The sequence below is a fragment of the Sitodiplosis mosellana genome, unplaced genomic scaffold (assembly GCF_009176505.1).
Source record: "Sitodiplosis mosellana isolate CC-2019 unplaced genomic scaffold, AAFC_SMos_1.0 Smas_scaffold_6167, whole genome shotgun sequence".
Classification (NCBI taxonomy): domain Eukaryota; kingdom Metazoa; phylum Arthropoda; class Insecta; order Diptera; family Cecidomyiidae; genus Sitodiplosis; species Sitodiplosis mosellana.
In genome coordinates, this window is record NW_022601408.1 from 2,575,725 (window position 1) to 2,593,551 (window position 17,827).

The 17,827-nt window shown below is 35.7% G+C and overlaps 1 protein-coding gene across 9 annotated transcripts; it reads right to left on the reverse strand.

Moving 5' to 3' along the window:
• Positions 1-4: 4 nt before the first annotated feature.
• LOC129575449 (filamin-A) lies at positions 5-17,639 on the reverse strand. 9 transcript variants are annotated; one of them, XM_055459097.1, is made up of 22 exons: positions 16,689-17,639; positions 16,423-16,567; positions 15,923-16,350; positions 14,198-14,485; positions 13,922-14,122; positions 13,406-13,827; positions 13,040-13,312; positions 11,977-12,740; positions 11,498-11,606; positions 11,120-11,237; positions 5,074-5,214; positions 4,106-4,275; positions 3,166-3,700; positions 2,678-3,094; positions 2,318-2,580; positions 2,081-2,251; positions 1,760-1,934; positions 1,595-1,690; positions 1,394-1,472; positions 1,232-1,323; positions 919-1,122; positions 5-843 (listed from the first exon to the last, which is right to left on the reverse strand). In XM_055459097.1, the coding sequence occupies exons 1-22, from the start codon at positions 16,993-16,995 to the stop codon at positions 647-649; spliced, it is 5,595 nt and encodes a 1,864-aa protein (XP_055315072.1). In that variant the 5' UTR covers positions 16,996-17,639; the 3' UTR covers positions 5-646. The 9 variants fall into 9 exon arrangements, with proteins under 9 accessions (XP_055315072.1, XP_055315076.1, XP_055315074.1 ...); XM_055459101.1 differs by lacking the exons at positions 11,120-11,237; positions 11,498-11,606; positions 11,977-12,740; ... (5 more) ...; positions 16,423-16,567; positions 16,689-17,639 and adding exons at positions 6,865-7,074; positions 7,955-8,036; XM_055459099.1 differs by lacking the exons at positions 11,120-11,237; positions 11,498-11,606; positions 11,977-12,740; ... (5 more) ...; positions 16,423-16,567; positions 16,689-17,639 and adding exons at positions 6,865-7,074; positions 7,933-8,036.
• Positions 17,640-17,827: the final 188 nt, after the last annotated feature.

Genomic DNA, 17,827 nt, shown 5'->3' on the forward strand with positions numbered 1-17,827 from the left:
ATTATGCTTTTGATGTTTTCCGTTTCGTTTATTTTTATTATATTTTGGGCAAAAAGTTTTACATTAAACACGCTTCGGAGCGACTATATTATAGATTTTTAAAAAAAGAAGAGAATTTTCTAAAATTCCGGGCACAGTTCACATAGGTGTTAAAAAGTTGAAATACACTCAGTTATATAGAGGTATGAAACAAGCTACAATGTAAATCTGTCTGTCTATTTAACGTTTGGCACTCCATGCAAAATTCATTAAATATATAAAATAGAATATGAAAATTTCCATTCAAACATTCTTGTTTTTTGTGTGTGTATAAAGTAAAGTTATTGATGGGAGAGAAGAGTATGTGCAACATCAAACTCTAAGAGAAAACACACCAGCATCGACAAAAAGAGCTGAACATATACTGGTCCAGTCGCATTCCATGTTTCAGTGAAACTTTCAAGTAAATTTCAATTCCATGCCGCATCCAAAATTATTTGGATTTGCCATCGGTATAGCCAAAAAATGGGACTGTACTATGTTCGGTGTATATGACCGAGAGAGAGAGAGAGATTGATACAACAACAGAAGAAGAAAAAAATGAAGACAAGAATTAATCAAGTGCAACTCGATGGTGATGATGATAGCATAGGTAGCACAACAAAATTTAGCATTTTGTTGGAACCTCAACAGCAAATGGTGAGCCAGCTATATGATTCTCTCCCCACATAACCAATAATGTGTATTCGCCACGTTCGCGAATGTAGTAATTAACGGTGAAAGTATTTTTGCCAGTATGTTTCACTTGCACTTCTTCACACGGTCCTTTTGGGTTGTACAAACCAACAAACAGAATGCTGTGACCTTTGAATCGAAACGGAAAATCGGAATTGGAAATCTTGTGCGACAAATTGATACGAAAAAATGCAATTAAATTACCTGCTTCAGAGCAATTTACTGTGAATTGATTTTGTTTCCCTACAAACGCCTTTTTAATGCCCATTCCCTTAATTGTGACTTTTGTTGCATCAGCATTGAAAACTGGCAGAGCTGGTCCATTTTTATTACCTTTTGAGTGCTTTGCAACCGTTTGAACTGACACATTTGTTGATTCTTGGCCGCCCTCATCAACCATCGCTTTGCCTGATGATTGAATCGAATATATTTTTAAAATGCGTTTTCGTATTTCATTTCTCCTTCATAAATAATATATGTATATGTAAATGATATGTAATATAGCGCTCGTATATACCTGTACAGTTCACTTTGAATGGCGAACCAACAACATGAGTGTTATTGTATTTGAGCGTGATATAGTATTCTCCAGGCAAAAACGGCGTGTATCTGTCAATAATCCCAAATGACATTCATTGCTAAGTGCATTGCATTTAATAAAAAATGAGATTATATTTACCTTGCTTTGTATCCGTCGTCAGTTTCAGTACAATCCAAAGATACCTTCGCTGGCCCATCCACTGTGACTGACAATGTTCCTAAATGGTCGTCAAGCAACAAATGTTTCTTTCGTTCTTATTCGTGCATTATTTTCTCCACTTAACATTTATTTTGATTTTTCATCTTTATTTATGGTGTTATTTTTATTGACTATGCTTACCTGAGCCTGCATCTAGTGTGCTAATGAGGACGTGAGATTTCTGACCAGTAACGGCATCTTTCAAACCGGCCCCTTCAGCCTTGATGGCAGATGCATCTACAGAATGAAATCATATCAAGATTGTGATTCAATTTGAAAAGAATTTGAATATAGTTTTCCATTTACCAGCAACATCTTTGCCGACTCGGACGCGATATGGAGAGCCAGGAATATGAACACCGTTCAATTTGACATGGATAGCATGAATTCCTTCCTCACGTGGATAAAAACGAACCGAAGTTTCTTCTGAATCAATGTTTTGTACAAAACAATCATCGGATAGATTTGACGGCGAAACAATCTATGAAAATTCAGCAATATTAAATTACATTTTCATACTTTTTTCCCTTAAACTTATTGATTTGGTATGGGCAAAAACTCCGTTTATCCGTGAATAATGTAGCATACATGACTACGTTGGATCGCATATAATTTGAGCATCATTACCTTGGCATCAATATCGCCTTTGGCGCCATTTTTACGAACTAAAAATTGTGACGGTGTGTTTGTTTGAATGGCGCCTTGTGGGAATTGGGCAATTTCTACTTTGTGTGCATCAGCAGCAGGTGGACTAAATTTGACTAACCATGGTGAATCCGGAATGTGGCGCTCATTGAACTTGAATGGAAAAAAATCGTTGGTGCACGTGAATTTTATTTCAATGTTCAAGATCCATATGCATACCTTCAAGCTGACATGGTACTCTCCTGGTTCTTTTACTGTATAGGCCACATTGCATGATCCATCCTTACGATCTTTAAAATTAATTTCAGCTTTGCTAGGTCCCTCAATTGAAATGGCAATCTTTCCTTCGCCAGCTTCACGTGTCCAAATGTTGAATTCAGCTGGAACACCAACTTCACCGAATTCCAAGCCAGAACCACCAGCTTTGACCAAGTGCGAACCAGAATCGACAAATGGCCCAACGGTGAATTGGAACGGCGAACCTGTTTATGTTTTTTTTTTTTTTTTTTTTGAATTTTTCATTAGTATTATTTTTTGACGATGCTTATCGATTTGTGTTGAAATCGGAAAGAAAAGTACCTGGTATATGAATGTCAGTATATCTGACAGAGATTGTGTGGACTCCTTCTTCTTTAGGCACAAAATGAACCGCATACAAACCATCTTCGACCTCTTGCACTTCAGCATCTTGGCAGACGCCTTTTGGCGATGTAACACTGGCTGCAAGATCAAACGATGTTATGCCCGGCATCTTGAAAGTCAATTTGCATTTGCTGCCGACATCATTCGATGGTACGGCCGATGTTTGTTGCGAGATGTTTTCGCGTTGACAACTTTTTCCTTCGCCAGATACCTTAATATTGAATGGTGAGCCTTCGACGTGGTGATCGGCAAACTTCAAGTTCAGAATATAATTCCCTGGTACAGTTGGTTTGTAGGAAATTTGCAATGTTCCATCAACTTGATCGAGGCACTTGATTTGAGCTTTGCTGGGTCCTTTGATAAATAAATACTTGATATCAGATCCAATATATTACGATGGTCAATTTTAAAATCGTGAACGTTACCTTCAATCGACAACGATAGACCACCGTAGCCAGCTTCTCGGGTGTCGATAATGAAAGTGTTGTCTGTGTGCGTTTTTCCATTTTCCAGTGCAGCTCCGGTCACCTTAACTTTTTTCGCATTACCAACTTCTCTTTCGGACACGTTAATTTTAAATGGTGAGTTTTTGATTTGTTTGCCCATGCGTTTGACGCTAACGGTATGTTCTCCGGTTTCACGTGGCGTAAATGATATGCCAATATTTCCCGATGGCAATCTCTTTAAGAAACACGGCTCTTCAATGCCGGATGGTGTTGTGATGACGGCATTCAGTGAACGCAAATCGGCATCGGTTAAAACACCAGGCAATGTCACTTGTGAACATGATCCAATTGAAAGTTGATTTCTTAGCTTTTTGCCATCGCCTTCTACTTTGCACATAAATGGTGACCCAGCTATATGCTTGTCACCGAATCGTACCGAAATTTTATAATCACCCGCTTCGGTTGGCAAAAACGTCACCAAAATCGTTCCATCTTTGTTATCAGTATAGGAAATCTAAAAAATAACCACAACGCGCGCACCACATAAATAATTGCAAACAAATGAAGCATTTTCTCTATCTCTATCGATCTCTCTCTCCTATTTCGAATAATATTATAAAATTTCACAGTATGTACATAACATGAAACGTTTTCATTATAATTTTCAGCCAAAGTTTTCATCGTTTAACACATAAAATTGCTATTATATAAAAGAATTTCTATCTATAAAATGTAATAAATCTTCGCGTAAGACTCCTAAATGTTAACGGTTTTTATGATATGAAATCATACATAATATTTTTACCATAATTTAATTCATATGAATCTAACAGAGAGAGAGAGAGAGAGGGCGAGAGAGAGAGAGAGAGAGAGAGAGAGAGGGCGAAGGGAATGTACTTAATTTATGATTATGGCTTACTTTTGCTTTGCTAGGACCCTCCACCGAAAGTGATAACAATGGAACTTCGGCACCTTTAGTGGAAATGGTAAAAACACACGGTTCTCCCGTTTTACCAACTGATAGGCCTGGCCCATATGCAGTCAAGCAACCACTTGCCTGTGAATCCACATGGAATTTATACGGTGAACCTTTACGAATTACGAAAGAAACAGCAATATTTTAATTAATAAGAGATTAAATATTTTTAAATTCCAGCAATGTATTTGCCGCCAGGAGCAGAGATTCAAAAAGCTCGAAAAAGAATTTGCATATACTGGTGGAGACTCGCGCACGAGTGATTAGATGCTGGAAATCAAATTGGCGATGTAATATGATTTAGAAATAAACTCAATCCGAAAATGCCTAATAAACTTAAGGACTTTTTTTCATTGAAAATTTAAAAATAACCTTGTCGTTGGCTGTTTTAATGCGAAATGAAGCATTTTATATTGACACAGTGCTTTTTTACAAGTAAAATTGGTGAAAGTGCATTCAAAATCGATTCAGTAAGCAACGAAGGTCGAATCGACTGATGCAAGGTAGCCAGTCGCTAGGCGTACGGCTGCATCAAAATAGAAATATTGGCATCGTTTTCAAGTGGAATATGGCCAAAAATCATCTACCGTTGCAGCGTAACATTCTTGAGACACTTGCATCACTTTACTTCCGGATTTGATCAGCCTAATTGTGATCAGGGAAATATGCATATATGCAACACTAAAATTTCTTTTTGGAAAGTACTCGGAAAATTGGATTAAAAGAAATCTTTGTTGAACCTTTGATGAAAGTTTTTAAAAGAAAATATACATCAAAGAAAATAAGTCATTAGTTATGAGTCTAATAATACTTTTGAATTAGTTTGTGCCCCTGATACAATGTTTTTTTTATGTCTCAAATTTCATTAATAATAATGATAAGCTTGAACTTATTTGGAAAATGTAAATTACCTTGAACAGGAGTTCCGTTATGAAGCAAAACCAATTCGTGAACACCGTCTTCCGTTGGGTTATATTGAACTCGAATTGTACCATCAAAGTTGTCTTCGATAACGGGCAAATCAATTTTTCCGCTTGGCATTTTCACTTGTGCTGTAAACAAATGACATTTATTAATGATTCAGCTGTGCAACATGAAAGAACACTCCGAAGATTTATGAGAAAAATGCCAACGATGTTTTTCGTTTGAAGAGATTGCCCATTCACCATAGCCGTAGGCAATGGTGGTAATAATCTATTAGTTGGTGCTTTAAGTAGGTAGTAGACACAGTGGAACCGAGTGAGACAAAAATGCAACACCATTTAGAATGTGTAATTTTTATGATGCATGTCGTGTTGTTATCACACTTAATTTTCATAAAAACACACCCATCATAATATCTCATGTGGAATCGCTTGTTTTGATAACTGAACCATCGTCACTTTCACCACCTCATGAGAATCGCACAATTCAACAGACTGCATATTTTGTAAAAATTATCATTTTTACTCCCAACAAAAATAGAAAACAAACATAAATAACCAATTAGTTACGTGTTTTGAGCCGTTGAAACAATTTGTTGGATATCGGGAAGTGTGCTATTTGTTATTATATATATGACACGTCTAAATGAATGTCTATAAAAATGAATGTCGCCGACAATGTTATTCGTATTCGTTCATTTGCTCCTTCTTGATCTGGCCGTGAGAGCATTGAGGTAAATTACGAGAGAAAATGAGAGAGAGAGAGAGACAGAAAAGGTGAAAAAGAAGAAAGAAAATGATCTCCACTAACATCGGCAACAGCCATCGTTCATTCGTCCGTCCGTCGCATGCTCTGTTCAATAAAAACTTTAAATAACATATCATAAAAATTGTTAGTTCGCCTACGACATAAGAAGAAGCAAAGAGGAACGTCGATTGGACAGGCATTTGCGGTTGAGACAGACGATATTCGTCATACATAATCGAATGCGGTACACTCCATTCCGAAATTATCCGCACGTTTTACACGTTGGCGAACCTCGATGTAGCTAAGCTGAATTATTTTAATTGCTAATTATTAGTTAAAATGATGGCTTCACTACTAAAGTGAATATAACGCGCTATAGCCCAATTAATATATGTTTGTGTATGAGATGAAAAGAAGAAAAAAAACGACAAACGTCAGAAATTGAATACAACTAATGAACAGACGAGAATGAGACGATGCCGAGAGAGGTGGAGGGAGAATACGAATCGCATCCTCGATCAACATTCCAATGTTTTTTTTTTTTGCACTCTTCCTATAATATTCTAATTTAATTGATGTGCGATAAATAGTTTCAACGAAAGTTTATCACGGCGTGAAAGTCAATATTGCAGCTAAATCACTTTTTCGTGCAATCATCCATTTTTGGAACAAACAAAAAAAAAATGAATATTCCAAAATCCGATAATCGGGCAATGCGGAATTATTGGCAATGTATTTTTTGCATTCCATCAACCAAAAAGCTATAAACGGAAATATCCATTCTTTTTCAAAGTACTTTTTTCGGCCTTTTCCATTGCATTCATAATTATCCGTTTGATTTACCGCACACAGAGAACATATATATCCTTTTATTCACAGACTGTTTCCATATTTTACAATTATTTCCACTTGGTATAACACTCATACACAAGATAAGATGCGTGATGATTTGAATCGAATTGTCTATTTTTGTTGATAACTTTGTGTTTTTTCTTTCTTTGCTGTTGCGCCCGTTAATTTTTTGAGATTACCTTGATGCGTTTGTATATGATATTGAGAGAGAAAACTTGTTGCGAAACCGCCACTTCCATGCACTGTTTGCTCTTTGCAAAACACTTCCACTTTCGGCTCACTATCGATTTCCGACACAGTAAAATTTAATTTCAAATCCTTGTGAAATTCACTGTATTCCTCCCATGTGGTCTCGTCTTGTTCACCAGGTCTGTGCATCAACCACATTGCTTTCTTAGTAAAAAAAATATTCATGATTTGATTTAAACAATCAAAAGAAATATTAAAGGGTATGAGGGAGAAATGCATTGAAAATTCCGAATTTCCATGTTTTTTATTTGAATTAATTGACAAAAAAATACAATTCATTGGTTGCCAATTGTTGTTCTGCTTTCGGTTCATTGATGAATGAATGATGAACCATTTTTTTCTTCTTCATATTTAATTATCTTTTGAAAAATGGGATTTTTTTTCTTCACCTAATTAAATGATTGCATTGAACGCAATATTAAAAGTTAAATATCAAACATGCAAATATTCCAAAAATTGAACAAAAAAAAAAGGCTTTAAATGTTTTCAATTATTTTCTCATTAAATGTTTTCAATTATTTTTCGATTGCCACTCTGAAAATCCATGAAACACTCTCGTTTTTGTCAATTCATTAGATATTGAACGAAATGAACAATTTATTGGTAATGAGTAGTGACAAATAATTAACAGATTGAGCTGTAGTGTTTCTAGTATTGAAATTGTGATTGCTTGGTTGATGATGCCAGACTCCATGTGTAAAAATGAATTTCGAATGTGAATCAATTGTTCATTTTCAATTTTGAACCATGATTTTATATATTTGTTTATTTTTTTTTTTTATTTGTCACATCGGAGATTTGAGTAAAAGAAGGCTGAGAAAAATTCACTAGTTGTTTCTTTTATTCATTTTTTTCTTCAAAATTTTAATGGAATATCGGAAATTCAACGATGGTAGTTGATTAAGTGGATGAGAAAGAAACCCGAGAATTGAAAAAAAGAAACGCGAATTCGAACATCGTGTATTCGAATTACTTTTGATGATGAAAACTTTAAATACCCGTCTATACGTTAACACGGACCACTTGTGAATGCGATGTGAAAATTTTTGGTATCTCTCTGTGAGAGTTGATGATACACTTTAGCACTTTGAATTTTATATTCGGACTGCGAACATGGAATGTAGAATTTTTTTTTTCTTAATTTAATACACAGTGGCCGTTCGTCAGAGCTTGGTGGCTCTGGCCAACAGTATCCTATGTTATTTTGGTATATGTATTTCGGCGTTCTCTGTTCATACTGTGTACAAAGTGCATCCATGGCCTTTTCAAATTGGCTGAAAAATAGAAGAAGAAATGAAATACTGAACGATACTCAGTCGCATTTAAAACGCAACGGATTTTCCTATTTATGTGTACTCTTGCTGAGCAAAACGACAAAACCGTTTGCACAATTTCTTTTTTCTCTGGAGAAAATCAACGCAAGGAACAATATTCTACAGAAAATTTCAAAATGTGCTCAGTTTTAGATCATGCAAATGAAAAATTCACATTTCCATTCATTCGAATTATTTGAGATTTGCCATTTTGCTATTTGCAACTTTTTGATCACATGATGCATGTTAAAACGCAAAAAAGTGTTTCAGAGGCAGAGACAGAGCGAGAGGGGAAGAAGCGATGTAACAGAGAGAGATAGGATACACAGAAAGAGACGGGATTTGAAATATGAATTTTTGTGTGAGAGAAATATCTTCATGAATGAATATAATTTTGAGGCTCATAGCACTAGTGCGAGTAGATGAAGCGCAAATTCGCTAATAATAATTACATTGAAACATTGATGGTAAAATGTGCATATTGCCTTTGTAACAGCAACAAAAACAACAACAAAATATTGCCAAGAGACTATAGTGTACAGAGGTTTCTTTGATCTTCTGGATCTCAGCTTACAGTTGTTCGGCGGCGTAAAGGCGATCTGTTGCTGTTGTTTGTTTCTTTACTCGATGAAACTATGCGTGTATCATTTACACAAACACCGCAAGAATACATGACATTTCATTTTTATGAACAAAATATTTTGGTTCAGTTTATATTTTTGGACAAACAAAAACACGCACACAAATTTGTTCAAACCGAAATTGATGTTGCAATTGTCGATGCCATTCTCTAGGGTGGGTCGATTTATGGGCACAAATTGAATGTGTACGCATCGCCAAAGTGGCATGCTCATAAATCAATTTCGTTTCATGTGTCACCTCATCAACGATTCGCACATTTTCTCAGCGCACAATATGATTATGCCACTTTTGGCGCCTCTTATTCATAATATGTGAGTGATATATTGGGCATTAATACACCCTAAAGAAACGATATTCAAACGGTCACTCTACCGATATGATTCTATATCGGTGAGGTCAAAAAACGGAAAATTAAACAATAACTATCAATCTCAACGTTTATTTGCGGAAATTTTATTTCTTTTGTCAGTTTGGTGGCCATATATTAAATCGATTCACCCTTTTGTTAACCGAAAAAAATTCTCTCAACATCTTCTTTATTTTATTTATATTCCCATTTCTTTTCTGCCAGAAAAACACACAGCTAATGGTTTGAGTAAACTGATTTTTAACGATTTGCAGAAAGATTTTATTGTCAATAATTTAGATGGGGTTCGATGTACCACAATGCAAATGTGCAATCATGTCTTTTTCCTGTGTATAAGTACAAAAAATTTCGAATAGAAAAAGCAAGAAGAAGAAAAATCAGACAATACACTTTTCGTCCAAGAAATGCTTGACCCCAGATAATTTCTATATGTTCTAATTTCTATTTGTTTCGTTGTATAGAAAAATGTCTTTTATTTTCGCCTTTTTTATTTGGCTATCTGAAAAATTCACTTTTCGTGTTTTAGCAGACCCATAAATTTGCGAATTATGAAGCGCAAGAGGAAAGTAAATGTCACACGAATGCGATGAAAATGAGAAGCGGAAACATAAAAAAAAAAAAACAGAGATTTCTATGAGAAGAACGATGGGTGTACGTTCACGGGAGACGCGACGTGACGCGACGCGACGATATCATAATATCAACCGCAAATTTTCAAACAATTTCCGCCATAAGTCAAGATGTGTGGCTGATGATTTTACAAATGACATAGATGCTAGATATGATATGATATGATTTTTCGGACACCGAGACATGGCAAGGGAACATTGCAAAATTCCTTCAGAAGCGTCATTCGTCGAGAATTTTTTTTTCTTTAAATTTTATTTCTGTCGGAATACATGTACTATACAAAAGTGTAAATATGATGAGTCGCCGATCATATATACTTTTTACATGACTTCCTTCTCTTTTCGCACCAGAGAGAATGATTTTTTTTTTTGTCCGAATGGATCTGTTTTTCTTATTAATAACCTCTCTTTCGCGCGCGATCACACATCCATTATTGATGTGATATTGCTTACCATCCGTTTACTATTTTGTGTGTCACATGCCTCGCTGTGGATTCGAGAGGAGTTTGTGATCTCTATCACTCCGTGTGTTTCTTTCTCTATCTCTCTTTCCCTCATTTTCGATCTTTTGAAGAAAAAAAAAAATTCGAAATGTAAGAAACGCCACAGACGCTTATGTTTTTTTCTTTTGCTACCATGATCTTCTTCGTTTTTTTTTTATTGGTTGAAAACTCAATTTGGAACTAGAAATAAATAAATTTAAATTTGTATTTTCAAGTTTTATGGTGTCGATGTAATTTATTGGTGTTGCTTGGCGTAAATGGTTCTATTTTTATCGTCTCCCTGTTAGTTAGAAAAATTCTTTTACATTTAGGCTCTTTCATTTGAGTTGGCAAATGTGTGTGCGTCTATCCTTGCCTGATGGCATGTTGCACAGTAATTAATTGAAATATCCATGCGATAGTGAATTTTGATTTTTAATATGTACTAATTACGATTTCAAAATTCATGCTTTGATTCATCCACTCGACCGTGATCATGTGCACTGAGTATGGCAAACCGACACGGGCAACAACAAGAAAAATCCGACCCATTTTATTTCTCTGTACATATCTCAAAAAGACATGTTTCCCTTGGAATCGCATAACTTAAAATGCGAATCATCATGTGCACGATACAAGTGCGATCGGCGAGAAAAATGCACATCTTTTCACGTTGAAATCAATAGCGAACAAAATAGTGACTGTAATCGACAGAGTCGAATTGATTTTAAGAAGGAAAAACCAATCCTTACCTTTTAGCTCATCAAACGGTAGAGACACAAGCAATTTATTGAATTGAATGCGTCTGTACCTAGGTGAATCGGCATTTTGTGTCGTCGTTTCCGAATCTTCGCGACTGCTTGAATGATCCTATTGGTAAGGACAAGGAGGAAAACCGATTAATACAATGTTTCCGACATCATTCGTTTGGTTCGAGTATGTTAGATAGGAAAGCACGCGCGTTTGTGCGGACGAATGCGCGTGCTACTTGTTAGATTTAGCGCTCAATAAATTCATTGGGATATATTAATCTCGGTTGTGCAACCGAAACGAAGTATTTTTACCACACATCGGAAGAGATAGAGAGTAGTGAGTGAATCGGAGAGAGAGTGAATTAGGAAAAGGCTTACCTCAATCGCCAAGCTAATGTCGGATCTTCGAATGGATTGTGTCGTGTCAAATGAGCTAGCTAATGCAGTTTTTTCATCATCTTTTGTAATGATCGTTAGCAGAAATGGACTGGAAAATAGAAAAAGGTCAAACGAATTAGTCGAATCGCTTAGATAGCGACAAGGGATGTCAACATCTTTGCAAATCGCACTTTATGTATGTCATCCATGCCGAAAAATTTACAACTAAAATTTATGTGAATTTCGAACAGATGTGTGTATAGTTTTCAAAAGGAATAGATATAAGAAAACAAGAAGAAACAGCAAGGAATCTGATTCATCTTTCATCATTTGAAAGAGTGGCAGAACGACATAATGTCACGTCATGTTTTAAGCGAATCATTTTGACGATCATAATCCTACTACTTTCGACACACAATTCGAATTCAGTTAGACGATAATAATTTATAATTTAACATATAAATTTGACCATTTCCTACCTTGAGTTAACATTTTGATGGGCAAACTTAACACTAATCACGATTGATTTTTCGTTTGGTGGAATGAAATTGACCGTATACAAGCCACCTCCTTTATTTACAACAAACACATTGTCAACGGGTATGCCATTCATATTGAATATACAGACGGCGACGATGCCTTGTCCAGCTTTCGATACATCAATATTGAAGTAGGTTGCAACACCAGCATACAGATTTGCTTCCGAAAATGCTGGACCAAACACTTTCACTTTTTCGGGATACGCTTGAGGCGTGGATAATTCAGGAATGTAATTATTTACTGGTACTGGAAGTGGTGGTACGTATACCTTTTGTGTAAATGACAACGGGATTCCTCCGTAATAAATTTTTGTTAAATAATTCCCTGGTTTTTTCACATTTAAATCTACTGTATAAACACCATTGTCATTTGAAATTGTAACTGGAATCTTTATGCCACTTTCTTCGTGGATCAAATAAACATTCAACTCGGCATAATCCACCTGAGATGTATCAATTTTGAAATTGTTGCCCTCATTGAGTTTGGTTTTCGTTTCAAACCAGTCGCCGAACACACGGATTTTCGTTACATCCGGCGGTGCTGAAACATAAACACGATAAGGTGATTCCGATGCAGCAACACCACCATAATTCACTTCGATCACATGTGGCAGGGTGCTTTTAGGCGTATAACAGCATGTTGTTATGCCATTTTCATTAGTTGAACTTGTATACTGCAGCTGAGTTCCTAATGTATCTTGAATCTAGAACGATATCAAAGTGAATGAAAAATGTTATATTTCCGTTTTCTATTTTAAGGTGTTGACAGCTCTTCTGAGTTTTTAGCAAAAACAAAATGTGCGAAGGTCGTAACGTAAATGCTGTGTTTTTGTGGGACGAAATTCATAATTTTCAAGATCAAATTGTGTCAGTGATAAAATTGTTAAATTAAAAAGAATTAATAATACCGCAAATATATTTTTTGTGTTGCACCTAATTTGTGTGCGTGAACTTGCGAATTTTCATTGGGTATATGATTTTGTTTACTTTGTTCGAGTCTTACATTAATCTCGAGTGGTGCAATGCCCGCATCGTGTACATCGATTCTGAATTCTGTGGCACAATTCAGCATTACACCGTAAGATTGAATTCCTGTTCCAGAACATCTCACAAGATCCGGTCGAAAGCTGGCTTTCGGTTGAATTTGTGCAATGAATGGACTCTTATTAATATCTTCGTTGTCGCATAAAATATGGATTGCATATTCTCCGGGGACAGTTGGAAGGTACCTAACGAGCGCCGAGCCATCACCATTGTCGTGGCATTCAATTTCAGCCTGAAATAATAATTATGATTTATCATGAAATGCTACGTGCTCAACTGTAATATGTTGAGAAATGATGTTTTATTCTCAAATGAATATTCTTACTTGTGACGGTCCAGCAACACTGAACGCCAGTGCACCAGTTTCGCCATTCATTTCCACAACGAATGAAGCTGGCAAACCGGCAATGCCACCTTTCAATCCAGGCCCATATGCAACGATAGATGACTGACTGCGTGGGCCAACTATTACTTCAAACGGTGCTTTCGGCACTTCAAATTTGCCGAATTTTACCATAATCACGTATCGCCCCTCTTTCGTTGGATAATAGTGACATTCGTATACATCTTCTTTAACATGTTTTATATCAACATTTTGATTGATTCCTCCGGGTCCAACGATTTTCACCTCTGGTGTTCCGATACCAGCGGATGTTGTATGGATGAAAAATACAGCATCATCACCATTTCTGATGCCTCTCGCTTGTATTCCACGTCCTTTGACTCGTATTTTACGAGAATCACAAACTGGACATTTTCAAAGTGGCATGAATTAAATTTAAAACAAAACAGTTTCTTCACATGAATCGATTTGAATTTGAAAATGAAAATAATGTCTTACTTGATGATATTTTTACACCAAATGGGCTATTTCTAACCGGAACGCCTCCAAAAAATACATTGACCGAATGAAGACCCATTAAATTTGATGAGTACTCACATCTCCATTGATTATGATAGATTTGACGCATTTTTACCGGAACAGTAGTTTTGTGACCGGCTGGATCGAGAATAATCACTTCTGGTATACCACACTCGGTATCTATTTGCATAAACGATAAATCATAATGGAAAAAATGTTGACAAATAAAACAAAAATATCCACCACGAAACCAACCTTCTGCAATAATATCAAAATAGGTGGTTTTTCCGCAGTAATTCCCTTCTGGCTGCAAACCAGGGCCTAATAATTGTATTTTCGATATATCACCCACATTTTCAGTAACGTGCACATTAAACGGGCTGTTCGGTATATCTTTTCCCAGAAATGTAACGAATATCTTATAGTCACCAGCTGATTTGGGTATATAAGAAACAGAATACGAAAGTTTTTCGTCGTTGTTAAATCGCACATCTGCTTTTTCGATCAATCCGGTCGGTCCTCGAATATGTACATCAATTGATCCTGCCATTTATAATGTGGACATAATTTCAAATTAATACGAATCTACTAAACAGCCCTCGAAAGAATTTAAAATGTTCATAAATTGTTGAATTAAAATGGATTGAATTAAATGTGATGTTGAATTAAATGTGCTGTTGACAGAGATGACTTTAGCGCACCCGAGTATTTTTGTTGTTTTTTCGTTCTACTTTAGCTTTTTGGCCAGGATTTTTTTTAAAATAATATTTTGTGTAACATAACGAAGAAGAGCTTACATTTTCTGCCCCCGGTATTCGCATTGTGTGATCATATGCACCTAGTAATTTCGCGCATTGGCTCAATTTCGCAATATTACGCAATTTCTACTTTTGGGGATTTTTTCTTCATATTTTACTAATATAAATGTGGTTTTTCAAAAACTGTTCTTTGTTATGTTACACAAAATATTGATACAAAGTTGTTTTGACCAAAATGGTAAAGTATAACGAAGAAAAAAACAAAAAAAAAACAACACAAATACTCGGGTGCTGTGTAGCGCACTTGGGTGCGCTAAAGTCATCTCTGGCTTTTGATAATAGAAATAGAATCAGTAGCCTATTTCAACAAATGTTTTCATGAAAAGTTTTCATGAGATTTTCTCCTCAAGTTTTTTTGGTCAAACAAATATATCTAAATGTAGCAATGAGAAAATCTCAATAGAAACGTGAAAATATTCTCATTATTTTGACATTATTTTGAGCGCCAACTTGAAATTTCGAGATTTTTTCACAAAAATGTGAGATCACATCATGGTTGGCTCAAAAATAAATGAAAATTTAAAATTTGCGCTCAGAATAATGTCAAAAAAATGAGAATATTTTCACTTTTCTATTGAGATTTTCTCATTGCTACATTTAGATACAATTGTTTCACGAAAAAAACTTTAGGGGAAAATCTCATGAAAACTTTTCATGAAAACATTTGGTGAAATAAGCTGCAGCCGAAACCATCTGTTTGAATGTGAATTATTTTTGTATCTCCAGTAACATATAGAAAGTGGCTGTCTTCTGTAATGTTTAGAATACTTCAAGATCTTCCCCGTGTGAAAACATTGTAACTGACCAGTCAGTTAACTAATTTCGGACAAAAATGACTTACTTTGATTGACATTTTAGTACAACATGTAGTGTAAGTCTATCAGAGTTAACTGAAATCATTTAAAATTACAAGTCAAAAAACATAAATTCAATCAACTACAGTCAACTGAATCTAAAGTCAGTCAGTCATTTTTATTCCACACAATCATCTTTGCTTTAGACACTTGCCTCGTATCTCTTACGGTAAGAGTCTTACCAGGAACACAGAAATGATTCAACATGTAAACGAGCGGTTTCGGCTAATCCCATTTTCATTCTCAACGACACATTTTTATTCTCAGCAACACAAATTAATTTAACTTTTTTCCTATGTTTAGCGTACCTTTTCCCGCTGCAACTGTTTCAACGGTAAAATTAGCTGGAGTATGAGCAACGGCACCGAACGGTGATATTCCAGGCCCGTATGCAGATATTCTGTTCGAGTATCGTTTGGCTCTAAGCGGTGCACCTGAGCGCAGTTTTGCCGTCGTAAATTGGCTTAAATATGTAATGAGTGTTTTTTCGTTGACATAGCCACTGATCAATTCCTCGGCTAGAATGAACATTTGAATATCTAACCAATCTCTGGCTAATGTCATCGCTTCAATAGTGTTGGTTAAGCGATTCTTATCATTCCATGTTGTGTGATCAGCGCATAAGCCGGGAGCGATAGCATTTATTAACGCTCCGATTGCCTCTCCGTTTCTCCAGTCCGACGTAAAGTTGGTAATGTTCAATTTCGGCACTTTGATTTGAATCCATTGCAAAAGTCTAAATTAATAATAAAAATTCACGCATCATTTGTTTTGTTACTTGAAAAACATTCATCTGAAAACAAAATACCTATGTTTCTTCGTCTCGTATGAATCTGTCGAGTTGTTGATTTGTGGGCTTTCAAAAATGGTTGAAGCAATGGAATAATGCCATATCAATGACCATAATACAGCCAGAATCGTTTCAATATTTCCACTGATGATTTTACTCGGATCTACACATTTGATAAGAGTCACAATAAAAATCAAATAAACACTCAATTTTAGAGGAGAAAAAAAAAATTGGGAAAAGCTTAATTCAGTGCTTTCTATCATCCCGAGCCCAATATGTCTTACCAATTTTGATGAATGTGTTAACGTTATCGGTGCGCAAACATTCAAGAACTAATGTAACACGATCTAAATGATGTTGTCGTAGTTTGGAATTGATTTTGGTAAATTTATTGCCAATTTTTCTGCCTGACAGCATTTCAACCAGTTCAACTAAAACCATTCCATCGTTGAGGCCCGTCTGAACGTCGGATATTGGTGGTTTATCGCTTAGTCTCAGCTTTGAATTCACCCAACGTAAGAATGTTCGTGATTCTTGTGCGATATCATTGCTTATTGTATTGCCTGTTTTCTGTTGCAACTGTGTGCTCATCACTGTAATCTATTGCTTAAATCGCTAAATGAATATTTACATTCGAAATTCAAAAAATTTCGATTGATCAACATTTAGATTTCATTTCTACGATAATTTCGGATTAGTTGATTGAAGAAACATGAATTTTTCTCGCACTTGACACAATACAATTACACAGGCCCACCTAATGCCGACACAATGTCGACGGGCATCTGACTCACTATTCAAGTGTATTTTGCAGCAACAACTCAATTCGATTCATCTGGATCACACAATCACTCACACAAATGGTTCGGTGCACGTCTCAATACCTTAAATTTGTTTGTTTTCAGCGTAAAATGTTAATTTGTTTGATACAATCAAAAAAATTATCAACTTATGAACTTGGATAATAATTACGCTACGCAGCTGTCAATGAATTCAGAGCGTTTGTCTGAATACGGCAACAAAACACTGTTTATTTCATGTTCATATGTTTGAGTTTAAGTTAGAGCTATTTTTAAATCAACGCGCCATTTTTTTTTTTTCATCCGTTTACACATACATGTTGTGTATGTACACAACAACGGCAACGGCAACGGCAATGGCAACCGGCTATTAATAGTTAATATGCCGTGTGTTATGATCATCACAAATACATCATGTTATGCGAACGGATCAGATGACGTTCTGAGTTAGATCAAGTCAATGTTGTTACAACGACAGCGCCAACAGTGAATCCTTGACAATTCGATCCTTGAATAATACCGACTGTCGCTTTAAAAAAATCCGAAGCAACTGTATAGACATTCTTGACACCTGCTGGTTGTTCGTTGAGTCCCTTTAAATGCAATAGCAAAAAAATTGTGTT

Coding starts and splice junctions, on each gene's coding strand:
- LOC129575449 (XM_055459097.1), bottom strand. CDS start 16,995: ATGAGCACACAGTTGCAACAGAAAACAGGCAATACAATAAGCAATGAT. Junction 14,486..15,922: donor AACAGTTGCAGCGGGAAAAG/GTACGCTAAACA, acceptor TATAAATGGCAG/GATCAATTGATGTACATATT. Junction 1,324..1,393: donor GACGACGGATACAAAGCAAG/GTAAATATAATC, acceptor GATTATTGACAG/ATACACGCCGTTTTTGCCTG.